Source organism: Chrysochloris asiatica, unplaced genomic scaffold (genome assembly GCF_000296735.1).
Source record: "Chrysochloris asiatica unplaced genomic scaffold, ChrAsi1.0 scaffold00031, whole genome shotgun sequence".
NCBI classification, from domain to species: domain Eukaryota; kingdom Metazoa; phylum Chordata; class Mammalia; order Afrosoricida; family Chrysochloridae; genus Chrysochloris; species Chrysochloris asiatica.
The window spans coordinates 562,100-577,726 of NW_006408549.1; the positions used below are offsets into that span (position 1 = coordinate 562,100).

The 15,627-nt window shown below is 38.4% G+C and overlaps 1 protein-coding gene across 1 annotated transcript in view; it reads left to right on the forward strand.

Moving 5' to 3' along the window:
• RNF19A (ring finger protein 19A, RBR E3 ubiquitin protein ligase) overlaps window positions 1–10,387 on the forward strand; it is a 58,362-nt gene extending 47,975 nt beyond the window's left edge. The window contains exons 8-10 of the mRNA XM_006859180.1: window positions 4,055–4,268; window positions 7,401–7,544; window positions 8,486–10,387. Coding sequence (XP_006859242.1) covers window positions 4,055–4,268; window positions 7,401–7,544; window positions 8,486–9,176 — 1,049 coding nt within the window. The 3' untranslated portion in view covers window positions 9,177–10,387. The remainder of the gene's footprint in view (window positions 1–4,054; window positions 4,269–7,400; window positions 7,545–8,485) is intronic.
• Window positions 10,388–15,627: the final 5,240 nt, after the last annotated feature.

A 15,627-nucleotide genomic window follows, 5' to 3' on the forward strand; every position in this document is an offset into this window, starting at 1 on the left:
CGGTAGTGAGGTTGGCCCAGGATCGGACATTGTTTCGTTCTGCTGTGCATGGGGTCGCTATGAGTCGGTTCCGACTCGATGGCACCTGACAACAACAACACTATCAAATGCCTTTGCATAGTTAATAAAACACAGGTAAACATCTTTCTGGTATTCTTTGCTTTGTCAAGATCTAAATGACTTAGTAATGATTTTCTTTATCCCATGTTCTCTTCTGAATCTGGCTTGAATTTCTGGTAGTTCCCTGTCTGTGTTTTGCTATGTTGTTGTTAAGTACCATGGAGTCGGCTCCAACTCATAGGGACCAAGGCTGTAAATCTTTACGGGAGCAGAACGCCTCATCTTTCTCCCGTGGAACTGCTGGTAGTTTCGAACTGCTGACCTTGAGGTTGGCAGCCCGATTTGTAACCACTACGCTACCAGAAATTATCTTCAGCAAGATTTTACTTTAATGTAATGATAATGTTTGATAATTTCCATACTCTGTTAGGTCACCTCTCTTTGGAATGGGCATGAATATGGATCTCTTATAGTCAGTTGGCCAGGTTGCTGTCTTCCAAATTTCTTGACATTGACCAGTAGAAAGCACTTCTAGTATTTCATCTGTTTGTTGAACCATTTCAGTTGGTATTTCATCAATTCTTGGAGATTTGTTTTTCACCAGTGTTCAGTACAACTTGAATTTATTTCTTCAGTCATTGCTTCTTGATTATGTACTATCTCCTGAAATGGTTGAATATTGCGATTATTTTTGGTTTAGTAACTGTATTTTCTTTCCATTTTCTTTTTTTAAGATTGAGAAAAGTGTTCGTAGTATGACACAGTTTTTAGAAAGGTGGAGGGTACAAGTACATCTTTTTATAATAAAACTTGAAAGTTTTAACGGGAGAAATCAGCTAGAAATATGATAGCATGGACTTGAATAAAAGCTGTTGTTTAAGTGCTGTTGAGTCAATTCTGACTCAGCAACCCTCTGCACAACAGAACGAAACACTATGTAATGGAGAATGTGTCATTTTAGTATTCTTCTCCAGCACCATAATTCAGATTCATCAGTTCTTCTACAGGCTTCCTTACTCACTGTCCAGCTGTCAAATGTATATGAAGTGATTGAAAATCTCCACTTTTCTTTTGAACCTTCCTTTGCATCATTAAATATTTATCCCATAGAATCCATCAGTATTGCAACTGAAATATCAAATTTTTCCTCAGCTCTTTCAACTTGAGAAGTAACTGAGCACGCTTTTCCCTTTTGGCTTTATAGCTCTAGGCCCTTGCATTTTTCATTATAATACTTTGTCTTTTTTGAAATCGTTTAACTCTTATTTCATCATTTCTTACATACACTTTGTTCAAGTCAAGTTTTAGAGTCTTCGCTGACATCCATTTTGGTCTTTTCTGGCATTTTAATGACCTTTTTGTTTGTATGGTTTCTTTGATGTAAACCCACAGCTCATTTGGTCTTTAGCAATTGGTGTTCAGTACATCAAGTCTGTTCTTGAGATAGTTACTAAATTCAGGTGAAATATACTCAAGGTCATATTTTGGTTCTCCTAAGCTTGTTTCAGTTTTCCTCACTTCATCTTGAACTTAACCTTTGGACAATTGATAGTCTGTCCTACGTTTGACCCCCGACCTTGATGATATTGAGCTTTCCACAGATGTAATTAGTTTGATTCCTATGTACTCCATCCAGTGATGTCCATGTATATGTTGTTGTTAAGTGCTGTCAAGTGAGTTCTGACTAATAGTGACCCTGCATAGGATTTCCAAGTAGTGGCTGATGAGTTTGAACCACCAACCTTATGGTTCAAACCGACTTTGTGTCAGGTGCTTATGCCACATCGTTTTATGTTCTTAAGAAAAATCATTTCCAATGAATTAGGTCTCAGTACTTGCTCAGAACATGCTCAGTATTTCTGACATGTGATTTCCAGTGTCGTTTCTATCACCAGGTCATTAAAAAGACGGAAAAGACCAAAATGGATATCAGGAAAGATTCTGAAACTTGCTCTTGAATATGTTAAAGTGAATGTAAGAATTGATTAAATAAAAGAGTTGAGCGATGATTTCAAATAGACAAAAGTATTATTACAATGAAAAATGTAGTAACTTGGAATTAGAAAAACAAAAGGGAGAAAACATGCTCAGTAATTCTCAAATATTTTCTAGGTACCAATCTTTATTTCCAACTTTTGCATTCCAATCACCAGTAATTATCAATGCAGCTTGATTGCATGTTTGATCAATTTCAGACTTCAGAACTTGGTAAAATGTTTCAATTTCCCCAGCTTTGACATAAGTTGTTGCTAAATGCCCTAGAGTTGATTTTCACTCATAGCAACTGTGTATAGGATTTCAAGGCTTTAAATCTTTTTGTGGGAGCAGAAAGCCTCCTCTTTCTCCTGCGGAGCCACTGGTAGACTTGAACCACCCACCTTGGGTTCACAGTCCAGTTCTTACTGTAGATGGGTGCATAAACTTGAATAATAATTGAAGAGAAATGGCGTTATTAACTGGGCTCCCTTGCAGGTGTATGGGTATTATCCTATCATTAAACAGCAATGTGAAGTCCTGGTGTGGTACTTTAGGATAAGGATTAGACTGCTAACCATAGGGTCAGTGGTTCAAACTCACCAACTACTCCTCAGAAACCTTATACAGGATTGCTTTGAGTCTAAACCAACTTGACGGCACTTAACAGCAGCAGCGGTGTATTTCAGGACAGATCTTGAAAGATCCTCTTTGGAAAATGTATGTTCAATTTGTGATTTCCAGCATAGTAAGCCATATGTATGTCCAATTCAAAATGGTCAGTACCATTCCATTTCACTCACTATTACCTAAATTATCCATCTTACTACTATTTTCTCAGTTTTGTTTTTCTTTAAAGCATTTCTCACTGTATGATTTTGTTTCTTGTTCTCTCTGCCCTGTTTCTTTCCTCCTCAACTAGAATGTAAGCTTCTTTAGGAAAGGGTGTTTGTTTGCTTCTTGGTTCACTGTTTACCCAGTGCATAGATCAGTATTGGATATATGCCATAGAACTCAAATATTGAAGGTAATAAATGAATCCTTCAATACAAAGCATATGAAGGGTGCCTTAATACTTGATTATCATGCTATTTTTGTAATAACTTCTAACTAATTGAAACTATAAAATTTATCTAGAAATCAACTTTATCCCACTCTTAATGACCTAGAGAATAATTTGCTCTTTTAAATGACACTCTTACTGAAAACTGAAGTATCATTTTCTTCTAGAGTTAGCGGAAGTCTTCAGCAGCTGTTTTCAATCTTCTGGATGTTTACAAAATGAGTAACCACTTAACTATGTGGGCCTAATGCCTCAGACTGCAAAGTCATTTTAACTGCAGGCTCGGTTGTTCAAGCTCACCATTTGCTCCTTGGAAACCCTATACAGGGTTGCTATGGGTTGGAACCAATTCGATGGTACTTAACAATGACAACTCCCTATATAGGAGCCCTAGTGTGGCACTGTGGGCTAATGCGTCAGACTGCAAAATCATTTGAACTACAAGGTTGGTGGTTGTAACTCACCAGCTGCTCCTTGGAAATCCTATACAGGGTCGGTATGGGTTGGAATCGATGTGACAGCACTTAACAACAACAACTCCTTATATGAGGAGCTCTGTTAACATAGTGATTACAAATTAGGTTGCAAACCTCAAGGTCAGCAGTTCGATACTACCAGCCGTTCTGTGGGAGAAAGATGAGTCTGCTCCCATAAGGATTTGCAGCCTCTGAAATCTTACGAAGGGTCGCTAGGAGTCGGAACCGGCTCCACAGCACATAACCACCACCATCACTCCCTATACAGGGTCGCTATGGGTCAGAACCAACTCAGTGGCACTGAACAACAAATCCCTGGTCCAGTGCTATTTACTGAGGTATTTCCCTTTGCTCTTAGCTTGACTACAGACATGTTTTGTCAATTACAATAACATTGTCCTATCCAGAGTCACAGAGGGGAGTGTAAGATGGGATGTTAATAGTCATAATTGTTTCATTAATTTGCAATATTTTTATTTAGACACAACTTCAGTCGCAGAAGCAAGACACAACCCTAGCATAGGAGAAGGAAGCGTTGGTGGTCTGACTGGCAGTTTGAGTGCAAGTGGAAGCCACATGGATCGAATAGGAGCCATCCGGGACAACTTGAGTGAGACGGCTAGCACCATGGCACTAGCTGGAGCTAGTATCACAGGGAGTCTGTCTGGGAGCGCCATGGGGAACTGCTTTCACAGGTAAGAAGCAGCACTGCATTTTGTTTTTATTTTTACTGATGTTAACTACGAGTTACTAATTCGGTTGGAATTTAGAACACAAATCGTGATGATTACATGTAGCCTTACTATGTCAGGGCTGAAAATAGTAATGTTAAAAAAGAGATTTTAGCGGTAGGGAGTCCTGGTGTGTGGCGTTGTGAGTTAAAGCGCCAGACTGCAAAGTCATTTGAACTACAAAGCCAGTGGTTCAAGCTCACCAGTCGCTCCTTGGAAACCCTATACAGGGTCACGATGGGTCGGAACCGACCGACGGCACTTCACAACAGCTACACAACTACAACTGAATAAGAAAATGTTTACTGTTTATGAATTCTCTCACAGTATACTTGGGATGTAATAAAAACGAAGTCAGGTTTAACGTTCCGCCAGCTTTTCACTGTGTGTGTCAGATTGTGTTGCAGCTGTTTGGTGGACACAGTGAAGGCAGCTCTTACGTTTCCTCTGGGAGTGGCAATGGCTGGATTAGGAGGGGAGCTGGTCACTGAGACGGGGCAACAGATGGAGTCAAGACATCTGGAGATGTATAAACTAGGGCCAGGAGAGTCTGCATGGGTCTGCTAACAGTTAGTGGCTATCACATGTCCACCAAGTCTTTTACCAACAGTCATAGGAGTCCTGGTGTGGCACTGTGAGTTAATGCGCCAGACTGCAAAACCATTTGAACTGCAAGGTCAGCAATTCAAACTCACCAGCTGCTCCTCGGAAACCCGGTACAGGGTTGCTATGGGTCGGAACCAACTCGATGGCACTTCACAACAACATATAGCTAGTAGGGGGAATTGGCACCTTTTATCTTCCCTTTGTTCCTGTTTGGCTCACTTAGTCTTAATTTTTTATTGCTCTGATTGTTTTTACTTTTTAAATATTGGGAGTACATGAATAAAAAGATAACCAGTCTTATTTTTAGGTTGTTGTTATGTGCCGTGGAGTCAGTTCCAACTCATAGTGACCCTGTACAGGGTTTTCGAGGCTGTAAATCTTAATGGGAGCAGAGAGCCTCATCTTTCTCCCGTGGAACAGCTGGTAGTTTCAAACTGCTGACCATGAGATTAGCAGTCCGATTCATAATCATTACACTACCGAAGCACCTTTATTTATTTATTTTTGTGCTTAAACACAAATTCTTTTCCTGATTTATAGTGGTGTTTGTTATTATCTCTTGGAATCCTGATGTGGCACTGTAGGGTAAGCACTAGACTACTAACCCCATGGTTATTAGCAGCTCAAACCTACCAGCCACTCCTTGGAAACTCTATAGAGGGTCGCTATGAGTCGGCACCAACTCAGCGGTACTTAACAATTATTATCTATTACATAGAGTCAGATTTATAGAACCATTTTTAATGTTGATGTCCAGGTACATTGAGTTGTGTACCATGGTTGATAATGTATGAGGATGAGGAAAAAATTATCTGTGCTCTGGCTATAGGATTTATTTTAATCATCTTTTAGGAAACACAGATGCATGATTTTCAACATAATCTCCTTGCTTTTCAGTATACTTTGTCCATTGTCAACAAACTTTTGTATTCCCTTATTAAAGAATGTTGCAAACTGAGTGCAAGCCCTGAATGTGCACCGCTGTCTTCACTTCTTCATCAAAGGTGAAACATCATCTTCAAACGGCTGCTTTCAGGGGACCAAACAGGTGAAAATCTGATGGAGCAAGATCAGGACTATAAGGGATGCTTTAACACCTTGAAAACGAAGCGTTTGCAGTGTGTCAGCAGTGTGGGCATTTGGATAGCAGTCCTCTGTGTTTAATCTGAAGTTTAGGCTTGACCTCTTCAGCGAGCATCTCACTGTAATGAGCACTATTGTTGGTTGAACTTTTTTTCTGGTGGTGTTCCAATACTGGCCCTTGAGAATCCGAGAAAACCATGAACATGTAATCTTCCAGCTGATGGTTGACTTTTGAACTTTTTCGTGGCCGATGGTTGAGGATGTTTTCATTCCATACTCTGCTGTTTTCTCTCAAACTCTTATTGATGAATCCATGTCTTGTCACCAGCAACAGTTTTTTTTGTTGTTGTTTTTTAAAGAAACTTTTACTTTGCTTCAACTGTCAGTCCAGATTTTTTTGTAGATGTCCAAACGCTTGTTTATGCTCTTTCATGAGTTATTTCAGTACCCATCTCAAGTAAAATTTTCAAAACCCAAGTCTGTCGTAAATTTTATAGAAGAAGCCATTGCTGATTTGCAAATGATTTGTTTGCCACATAATCCACTGTCACTCATCTTTTTGACAGAATCATTTCACATGCACACTCAGTGTTGTCATCAGCTGTAGACCTGGACAGGTATTTGAATATAAGCCTAAACTTCAGATTAAAAGCAGAAGACTGCTTTCCAAGGGTGTTGTGATCTTGCATGACAATGCATGTCCTCACCTCTGCCTACACTGTTGACACTCTACAAAAACTTCATTTTGAGGTGTTAAAGCATCCTCCCTATAGTCTTGCTGTTGCTCCATCAAACTTTGACTTGTTTAGTTCCTGAAATAGCCCTTCGAGGTTAAAGATTCACCTCTGATAAAGAAGTGAGTGAACACAGTGGTGAATTTTGGGCTTTCAGATCAGCCTAAAACATTGTTTAATGAAGGAATATGAAAGCTTGTTGACAGAGGGACAAAGTGTGTTGAAAAACAAGGAGATTGTGTTGGAAAATAATTAAAATAAATTGATTATTTAATTAGATAAGTAGCTTAAAATAAATTCTATAGCCTGAGTGAGGATCAGTTTGGGCTCACCCTTGTACTCTGATTTTATGTTTGGCACGGATACCTGGAAAATGCCCTATCCTGAGTGAGAACAATTTATATTGAGCTTATTTATAGCTTTTGTCTGTGTGCGTGCATTTTTCTACTGCTACCTTACTTCGCAGATAGTTAATTTATCCTATTCTGTTTATATGGCTTGTCCAGTGTGCTGTAGTAGAATTTGCATAATGAAATAAGTGGAGGAGGCCTTAAAAAAAAAACCTTAAAATTCTTTTTTAAAAGGCTACTTATTATTGAGTGTTGTTAGTAGAATTGTTGAAAGATTAATTTAGAGTCTCCACTTTCACCTCCCTTCCCTTCTCCTCTCTCAGGTTGGAAGTACAGGCAGACGTGCAGAAGGAGCAGTATAGTCTAAGTGGAGAATCCGGCACCGTCAGCTTGGGAACAGTTAGTGACAATGCTAGCACCAGAGCCATGGCGGGGTCTATTCTGAATTCCTACATCCCATTGGACAAGTAAGGAAATGATTACTTAAAATTGTGAGGGGTTGTTTTTTTTTTAGTAATTCAAAAAGAACTATTCCTATTGTCAGGTAAAATTATTTAAAAAAGAATTATCCCTTTGTTCCATAAAATTATCAATGAGTAATGGATACCAACTATTAAGAAAATGATGAGAGATTGTATTAAAAAATTGTCAAAGCTGGCAATAAATTTTCAAAAATGATTTTAAGTGTTGAGATGGGGTGATTTGTGTATTAATGATTTAGAGTATATACAAGTAGTTGCTAAGCATGGCAAAACTTTTTTTAGGAAGAAAGTAAATTTTAAAAGAAACCAGCCTTCCTCCCTCCCTTGCTCCCTAAAAATAAGTGAAGCTTATAACAAACAGCATGGTTACACCTTTAAAATATATTCAATGAAAGTAGCCAGTCACAAAATACCACAGATTGTATAATTCTATTTATTTGATATACCCACAGTAGACAGACGCATAGAGACAGAAAGTAGATTAGTAGTTTCCAGGAACTGAGGGAAAGGAAAATGGCAATGACTGCTAGTGGGTATGGGAGTTTTGCTGATGAAAGTGCTCTGGAATAAGAAAGGAATAATACTGGCACAACCATGTGGAGAGACTAAAACACACTGAACTGTATACATTTTTATAAATGGTGAATTTTATGATATGTAGATTATCTTAATAAAGCTGTTCTAAAAAAGAAGGAAGGTACCCAGAATGCAGCTCTACTGTTTTTTTATAAATGCATTATTATAAAGTTCTTTTGTTTCAAATAGGTTGGGTTTTTGTTTTTAATGGAATTTGTTGTGTGTTGTGCATTGTTTTGATAGCTTTTATATAGTCTTTGAACTTTTCACAGAGAACTTCCTCTCCCTTTGCTGTCATCTGAATAAAAATAAATCAGAATTTTTTTTTATTTTTCACTTGTATGTTTCAGAGAAGGCAACAGTGTGGAGGTGCAAGTAGATATTGAATCAAAACCACCCAAATTCAGGCACAATAGTGGAAGCAGTAGTGTGGACGATGGCAGTGCCCCCCGAAGTCACGCTGGTGGTTCATCTAGTGGCTTGCCTGAAGGTAAATCCAGTGCCACCAAGTGGTCCAAAGAAGCAACAGCAGCAAAGAAATCAAAAAGTGGTAAATTGAGAAAAAAAGGTAACATGAAGATAAATGAGACCAGAGAGGACATGGATGCACAGTTGCTGGAACAGCAAAGCACGAACTCAAGCGAATTTGAGGCGCCGTCCCTCAGTGATAGCATGCCATCTGTAGCAGACTCCCACTCAAGTCATTTCTCTGAATTTAGTTGTTCCGATATGGAAAGCATGAAAACTTCTTGTAGCCATGGTTCCAGTGATTATCATGCCCGCTTTGCTACTGTTAACATTCTTCCTGAGGTAGAAAATGACCGCCTGGAAAATTCCCCACATCAGTGTAGCATTTCTGTGCTTACCAAAACTGCCTCATGTTCGGAAGTTCCACAATTGAATCATATTGCTGAAGAACATAGTAACAATGGAATAATACCCAATGTTGATTTATATCTTGGTGATGCACTAAAAGAAACAAATAACAACCATTCACATCAGACAGTGGAATTAAAAGTTGCAATTCAGACTGAAATTTAGGTCTATAAATGCTGCAAAATAATTATCACTGAACAACCTTGTTTGGAGCTGGTTGAACTAACTACATGTGACTAAGTTTCGAGTTACCAGCAAGAACGAAGTTTCATAATCATAATGCAGATGCATTTTCCATGATCAGCAAAGCATTGTGTTTCATGCGGATTTTGGTTACCAAACTGAAATGAAGGCTTTAAAAGTGCATTATTATAAAGACAATAAATCTTAAGAGCAAAGCACATTTTGTGTGTTTGCTCCAAAACATTGCTTGAAACACATACTTGTGTACTTAGATAGAAATTTCGCTTAATTTATAATCCATATAAAATACTAAAGCAATTCTACAACATTCTTGTTAAAAAAAAAACAAAAACAAAAAAACTTGATGCTTAAAGATAAGTGGTTAGTGACATTTTATTGAAACCACTAAAGATACTGTTCAAAAGAACCTTGCAGGTTACTCTCAGTATATTATACTCTTTGTAACATTTCTATTCATAACTGGGCATAGATTTCATTGTCTCTTGATATGCAATGTGGATATATATAAAGCTTATTGCAGCCCATTTGCTACCATTTGGATACTTAGACACTTTGAGTAAGATTGTGGCAGTTTTTGCACAACTTTGAAATAGAAATAACCTGGTACTATATATATCTTGTATATTGTTGATACCACCTTAGAAGAAAAGTGTAATGGTAGGTAATTAAGTATACTGACAGCAACAAATAAGATATATAAAACTGTAAAATCAAATTCCAGTAGTTTGTAAGTACTAAAGTCACCTTTCACTAAGGGGAACTTTGCACCCCATTGATTCTTGGTGCCTTTGTAACAGACTGGGTTTTAAGGGCCTAGTCATTTGAGGACTTTGCTGTTTTGTTTTCCATAATGTCCTCTCTAGCCACCATGGATTGTGTAGAAAAATATAAAAAGTAGATAAACATGAATGTGATTAATAATAATGCTGAAAGGGTATTAGCCTACCAAAGATACACTCAGGCTTTCGTGAATCACTATACATAACCTCAGGGTTTTAAACACATGCGCATCTTCCCCAGCCTGAGATCAGAAGCAAGAGGGCAGAGCTTGTGCAAGTATAAAAGGAGGGGTCCACTACGGTAGGTTGACTTTATTTCCTTGTGCTTTTGTTTATGGAAGATGTTCAGCTGACATAAGAAGTTGGCCAAAATACTGCCTGTACTATTAACTTACCATACTAGGGTGCTTCAAAAGTTTGTGGAAAAAATGGAATTAAAAGACAACGGAATTTTCCCTCAAAGTTTTGAAGCACCCTCATATAATTAATTTGCTTAATAAAGCAGGATCAACAATAGCAGTGAAAATGTTCCATCTTCTGTTTTCCTTTTAAGTATTGCTAATATGGTGCTACTGAGCGTTTTCTTTTGATAGAAGGAAAAATGCCATGGGCTGCAGTCTTCTCCCATCACTTCTCCTCACCAGGTCCATTGATAATGCTTATAACACTAGTGCCAGTTATTTGATACTGCTTGTTACAGCATTTGTATGCGTTTGCATTCCAGTTTTGTTCAATGAGTGTGTAGATTGCATACATGAAATAAATGTAAATACTAATGTGTCATTGTCTTTTGGTGTGTGCTTAGGTGTTTTTGAAAACAGAATAGGCATGTTCATTTGCCATGGGGTGGTTTTCATTTATATTAGAAGCTGTCGAGATGATTTTGTCTTCTAATCTCTTAGCACAAAGAGAAAAATTTGCTGAACTTCTCAACAAATAAACTTAAAAGAAATGTTATAAATCACCTTTTCTTAATGTCTAATTTTGCCTTTCCCCCCAAAAGAAGCTGCTTTATTATTTGACATAATTTCATTTTAAAGTAAATTTAAATTTAAGCAAGTAAATAAGCCATTCAACTGTAAAAAGACATGAGTATTTTAAGTCCTCATCTTAGCAGAAAATTAAAAAGTCCTTAAGACTGTTTTAAGAGATTCTACTTTCACACCAGTAGATTGGGAAACTGGAGTCATTTAAATTCATGTAAATGGTTCCATGTTTTATATTATGGTGGTTATGTGCCCGTTGAGTTGGTTCCAACTCATAGCTAACCTGGATAGGGTTTCTGAGAGCAGCTGGTGGGTTTGAATTGCCAAGTTCGTGGTTACCAGTCGAGTACTTAGCCTACAGCACCACGCCAGGGCTACTTTGTTAAATGCATGTTGTTCTTAAGTCCGATTCATAGCGACTCTGCGTAGGGTATCCAAGAAGCAGTTGGTGGGTTTGAACCACTGACCTTGTGGTTAGTAGTCCAGTGCATATCCTATAGTATCATACTAGGACCCCCCTGTAAATGGGTGTTGTTAGCTGCTGTGGAGTCTGCTCCAACTCATAATGACCTGACAACAAAATTAAATGGTGGCCGGTCCTGCCCCATCCTCAAAATGGTTCCTTCCACTTGAGTCCATTGCTGATCCAGTTCATCTCAGTAAATTAACCCTCCACTCTACCACACATAATGTCATTCCCCAGGGACTGGGCCTCCTGATAATGTGTCTGAAGTATGAGAGATGAAGCCTTGCCATCCTGGCCTCTAAGCCTTCTGGCTGTACTTCTGCCAACACAGATTTGCTTGTTCTTCTGGCAGTCCATAGTACCTTCAATATTCTTCTCCAGTACTTTAACTCAAATGCATTAATTCTTATACAGTCTTCTTTATTCATTATCCAACTTTCATATGGACATGAAGTTACTGAAAATACTGTGCCTGAGTCAGGTGCACCTTAGTCCTCAAACTCACATCTTTGCTCTTGAACACTTTAAAGGGGTCTTAAGCAATGTAATACATCATTTAATTACTGCTGCAGTTGATAATGGATTTAAGCAAAATAAAGTCTTGGACAACTTCAGTCTTTGCTTTATCTTGTTATTGTCCAGTTGTAAGGATTTTCTTTACATTGAGGTGTAATCCATGCTGAAGACTAGTCTTTACTCTTCATCAGTATTTTAAGTCTCCCTTCAAGTAAGGCTGTGTCATCTGCATATTGCAGGTTGTTAATGAGTCTTTCTCCAGTCCTGATGCCTTATTCTTCACATAATCCACCTTCTCAGATTATGTGCTTTAAGTTTATAGATTGAGTAAGTATGTTGAAAGGATACAACCCTTGTGCACACCTTCCCTGATTTCAGTATTTCTTTACTGTATTCAAATGACTGCCTCTAGTCTATGTACAGGTTCCTCCTGAGCACAAGTAAGTGCTCTGCATTACCCATTCTTGACAGTGTTATCCATAGCTTGTAATGAGTCACACAGTTGAAGCCTTTGCATAGTCAGTAAATTACAAGTGAGCATCTTTATGGTATTCATTCTCTGCTTTAAGCCAAGATCCATCTAACACCAACAATAATATCCTTGTTCTGCATCCCCTTCAGAATCCAGTTTGAATTCCTGGCAGTTCCCTATCAATGTATTGTTGCAGCCATTTTTAAATTATCTTCAAAGTTTTATTTGCATGTGATATTGATGATACTGTTCGATGATTTGTGTATTCCCTTGGGTCACTCTCTTTGGAATGGGCACAACTATGGATCTCTACCAATTTCTTGGTGTAGATGAGTGAGCACCTCCAATGGTGCATCAGTTTGTTGAAAGATTTCAATTTTTATTCCATGAATTCCTGGAAACTTTTTTTGCCAATGCCTTCTGTGCAGTGTGGACGTCTTCCTCAGTACCATCTTGAAATGGTTGAACATGAATTTTTATTGCTACCTCTTGAAAGAGTTGAACATAAACTAGTTCTTTTGGTGCAATAACTCTATGTTCTTTTCATCTTGTGATATTTTCTGCATCATTCAGTATTTTGCTCATGTTAAGTGCTTTTGATTTGGTTCTGACTCAGTGTCCCTACATAAGTTTCCAAGAAGTGGCTGGTGAGCTTGAACTGCCAACCTTGCAGTTGAAACCAACCTTGCAGTCTAGCACATTAACCTGCAGAGCCGCACCAGGACTCGTTGTTAGGTGCCATCGACTCAGTACTGACTCATAGTGACCTTATGCACAGCAGAAAAAAAACATTGCCCGATCCTGGGCCAACCTCACTACTGTTGCTTCAGTCCATCTATGCTGCCACTTGGCCAGTCTATCTCACTGGGGCTCTTCCTCTTTTTCTCTGACCCTCCACCTTACCAAACATGATATCCTTTTCTCCAGCTACTGGTCCTTCCTGACAATATGTCTGAAGTATGAGAGATGAAGTTTGGCCATCTTGGCTTCTAAAGAGCACTCTGGCTGCACTTCTAACAAAACGGATCTATTGGTTCTTCTGGCAGCCCATGGCACTTTCAGTATTCTCCTCCAACACCATAACTCAAATGCATCAATTCTTCTACAGTCTTTTTTCTTTGCTGTCCAGCTTTCACATGCATATAAGGTTATTGAAAATACCATGGCTTGGGCCAGGTGCACCTTAGTCCTCAAGCTGACATCTTTGCTTTTCAACACTTTAAAAAGGTCTTGTGCAGCATATTTGCCTAATGCAATATGTCGTTTGATTTCTTGACTGCTGCTTCCATGAGTGTTGATAGTTGACTCAAGAATTAAGTCCTTGACAACTTTAATCTTTTCTCCATTGATAAGAATGTTGTTTATTGGTCCAGTGGTGAGGATTTTTGTTTTCTTTACATTGAGATGTAATCCATACCGAAGACTGAGCTCTTTGATCTTCATCAGTAAATGTTTTAAGTCCTCTTCACTTTCAGCAAGCAAGGTTGTATCATATGCATATCACAGGTTGTTAATGAGTCCTCCTCCAATCCTGATGCCACGTTTTTCTTTATAGAACCCAGCTTCTTGGGTTATTTGCTTAGCATACAGGTTGAATAAGTATGGTGAAAGAATACAACCCTTTGCACACCTTTCTTAATTTGAAACCATTCAGTGTTCCCATGTTCTGTTTGAACAACTACCTCTTGGTCCATGTACAGATTCCTCATGAGCACAATTAAGTGTTCAGGAATACTCATACTTCACAATGTTGTCCATAGCTTGTCATGATCCACACAATCGAAAGCCTTTGCGTAGTCAATAAAGCACAAGTAAACATCTAATATTCTCTGCTTTTCAGCCAAAATCCATTGGACATCAGCAATGATATCCCTCGTTCCACGGCCTCTTCTGAATCCGGCTTGAACCTCTGGAAGTTCTCTGTCAATGTATGCTTGCAGCCATTGCTGTATTACCTTTAGTAAAGCTTTACTCACATGGGATATCAAAGAGATTGTCTGATGATTTCTGCATTTTGTTTGGTCACCTCTCTGGAATGGGCACAAATAATGGATCTCTTCCAATATGTTGCGAGTTGAAGTTTGAATTTTTTCTCCATTTTTTTTCAGCTTGAAAAATGCCAAGCATTTTCTTCTCTTGGTTTACTAACTCCAGGTCTTTGAAAATTTCATTTGAATACTTTGTTTTCTCTAGCTGCCCTTTGAAATATTCTGTTCAGCTTTTTGACTTCCTCATTTCTTCCATTTGCTGTAGCATGTCTATGCTGGAGAACAAATTTCAGAGTCTCTTCTGACATATTTTGGTCCTTTGTTTTGCCATTTGAGTGGCCTTTTTACTTTCTTCCTGTATGATGATCTTAATGTCATCCCAAAACTCTTCTGGTATTTGGTCATTAATATCTAATGCATCAAATCTGTACTTGAGATGATCTCTAAATTCAGGTAGGATTTATTCAAAGGCATATTTAGGCTCTTGTGGACTTGTTTTAATTTTCTTTAGCTTCAGTCTGAACTTGCACGTGAACAATTGATATGTTCCACAGTCTGCCCCTGCCCTTGTTTTGACTGATGATACTGAGTCCTGGTGTGGTGCTACGGGTTAATGTGCTAAACTGTGAGTCAGCAGTTCAAGCTCACCAGCTGCTCCTTTGAAACCCTGTACAGGGTTGCTATGTCAGAACCAACTTAACAGCACTTAACAACAAAAAACTGAACTTTTCCAGTTTCTCCCACAGATAAAGTCTATTTGATTTCTGTGTTTTCCTGAGATCCATGTGTATAGTCTCCTTTTATGTTGTTTAAAAAAGGTATTTTAAGTAAGTCATTGGTCTTGCAAACTTCTGTCATGCGCTCTCCAGCATCATTTCTATCACCAAGGCCATGTTTTTCAACTGCTGACATTTCTGTTTGTTTCCAATCACCAGTAATTATCAATGCATCTTGATTTCAGGAAGCTCCATGGAAACCTGTCCACCATGGGTGTTACTTAAATATTTAAATAACCGGCTGGTGGCATAGCCTCCAGCATTACAGCAACACAAAAGCCACCACCATATGACAGACTGACAAGTGGTGGATTAAATTCAATACAAAAATGTGGGTTGACTTTTTTTCTTGCTTTACCTGGGTATATAGTTAATATTCATCATAGAAACCAGCTGTATGGATATGTTGGCTACCTTCTTCATCAATAC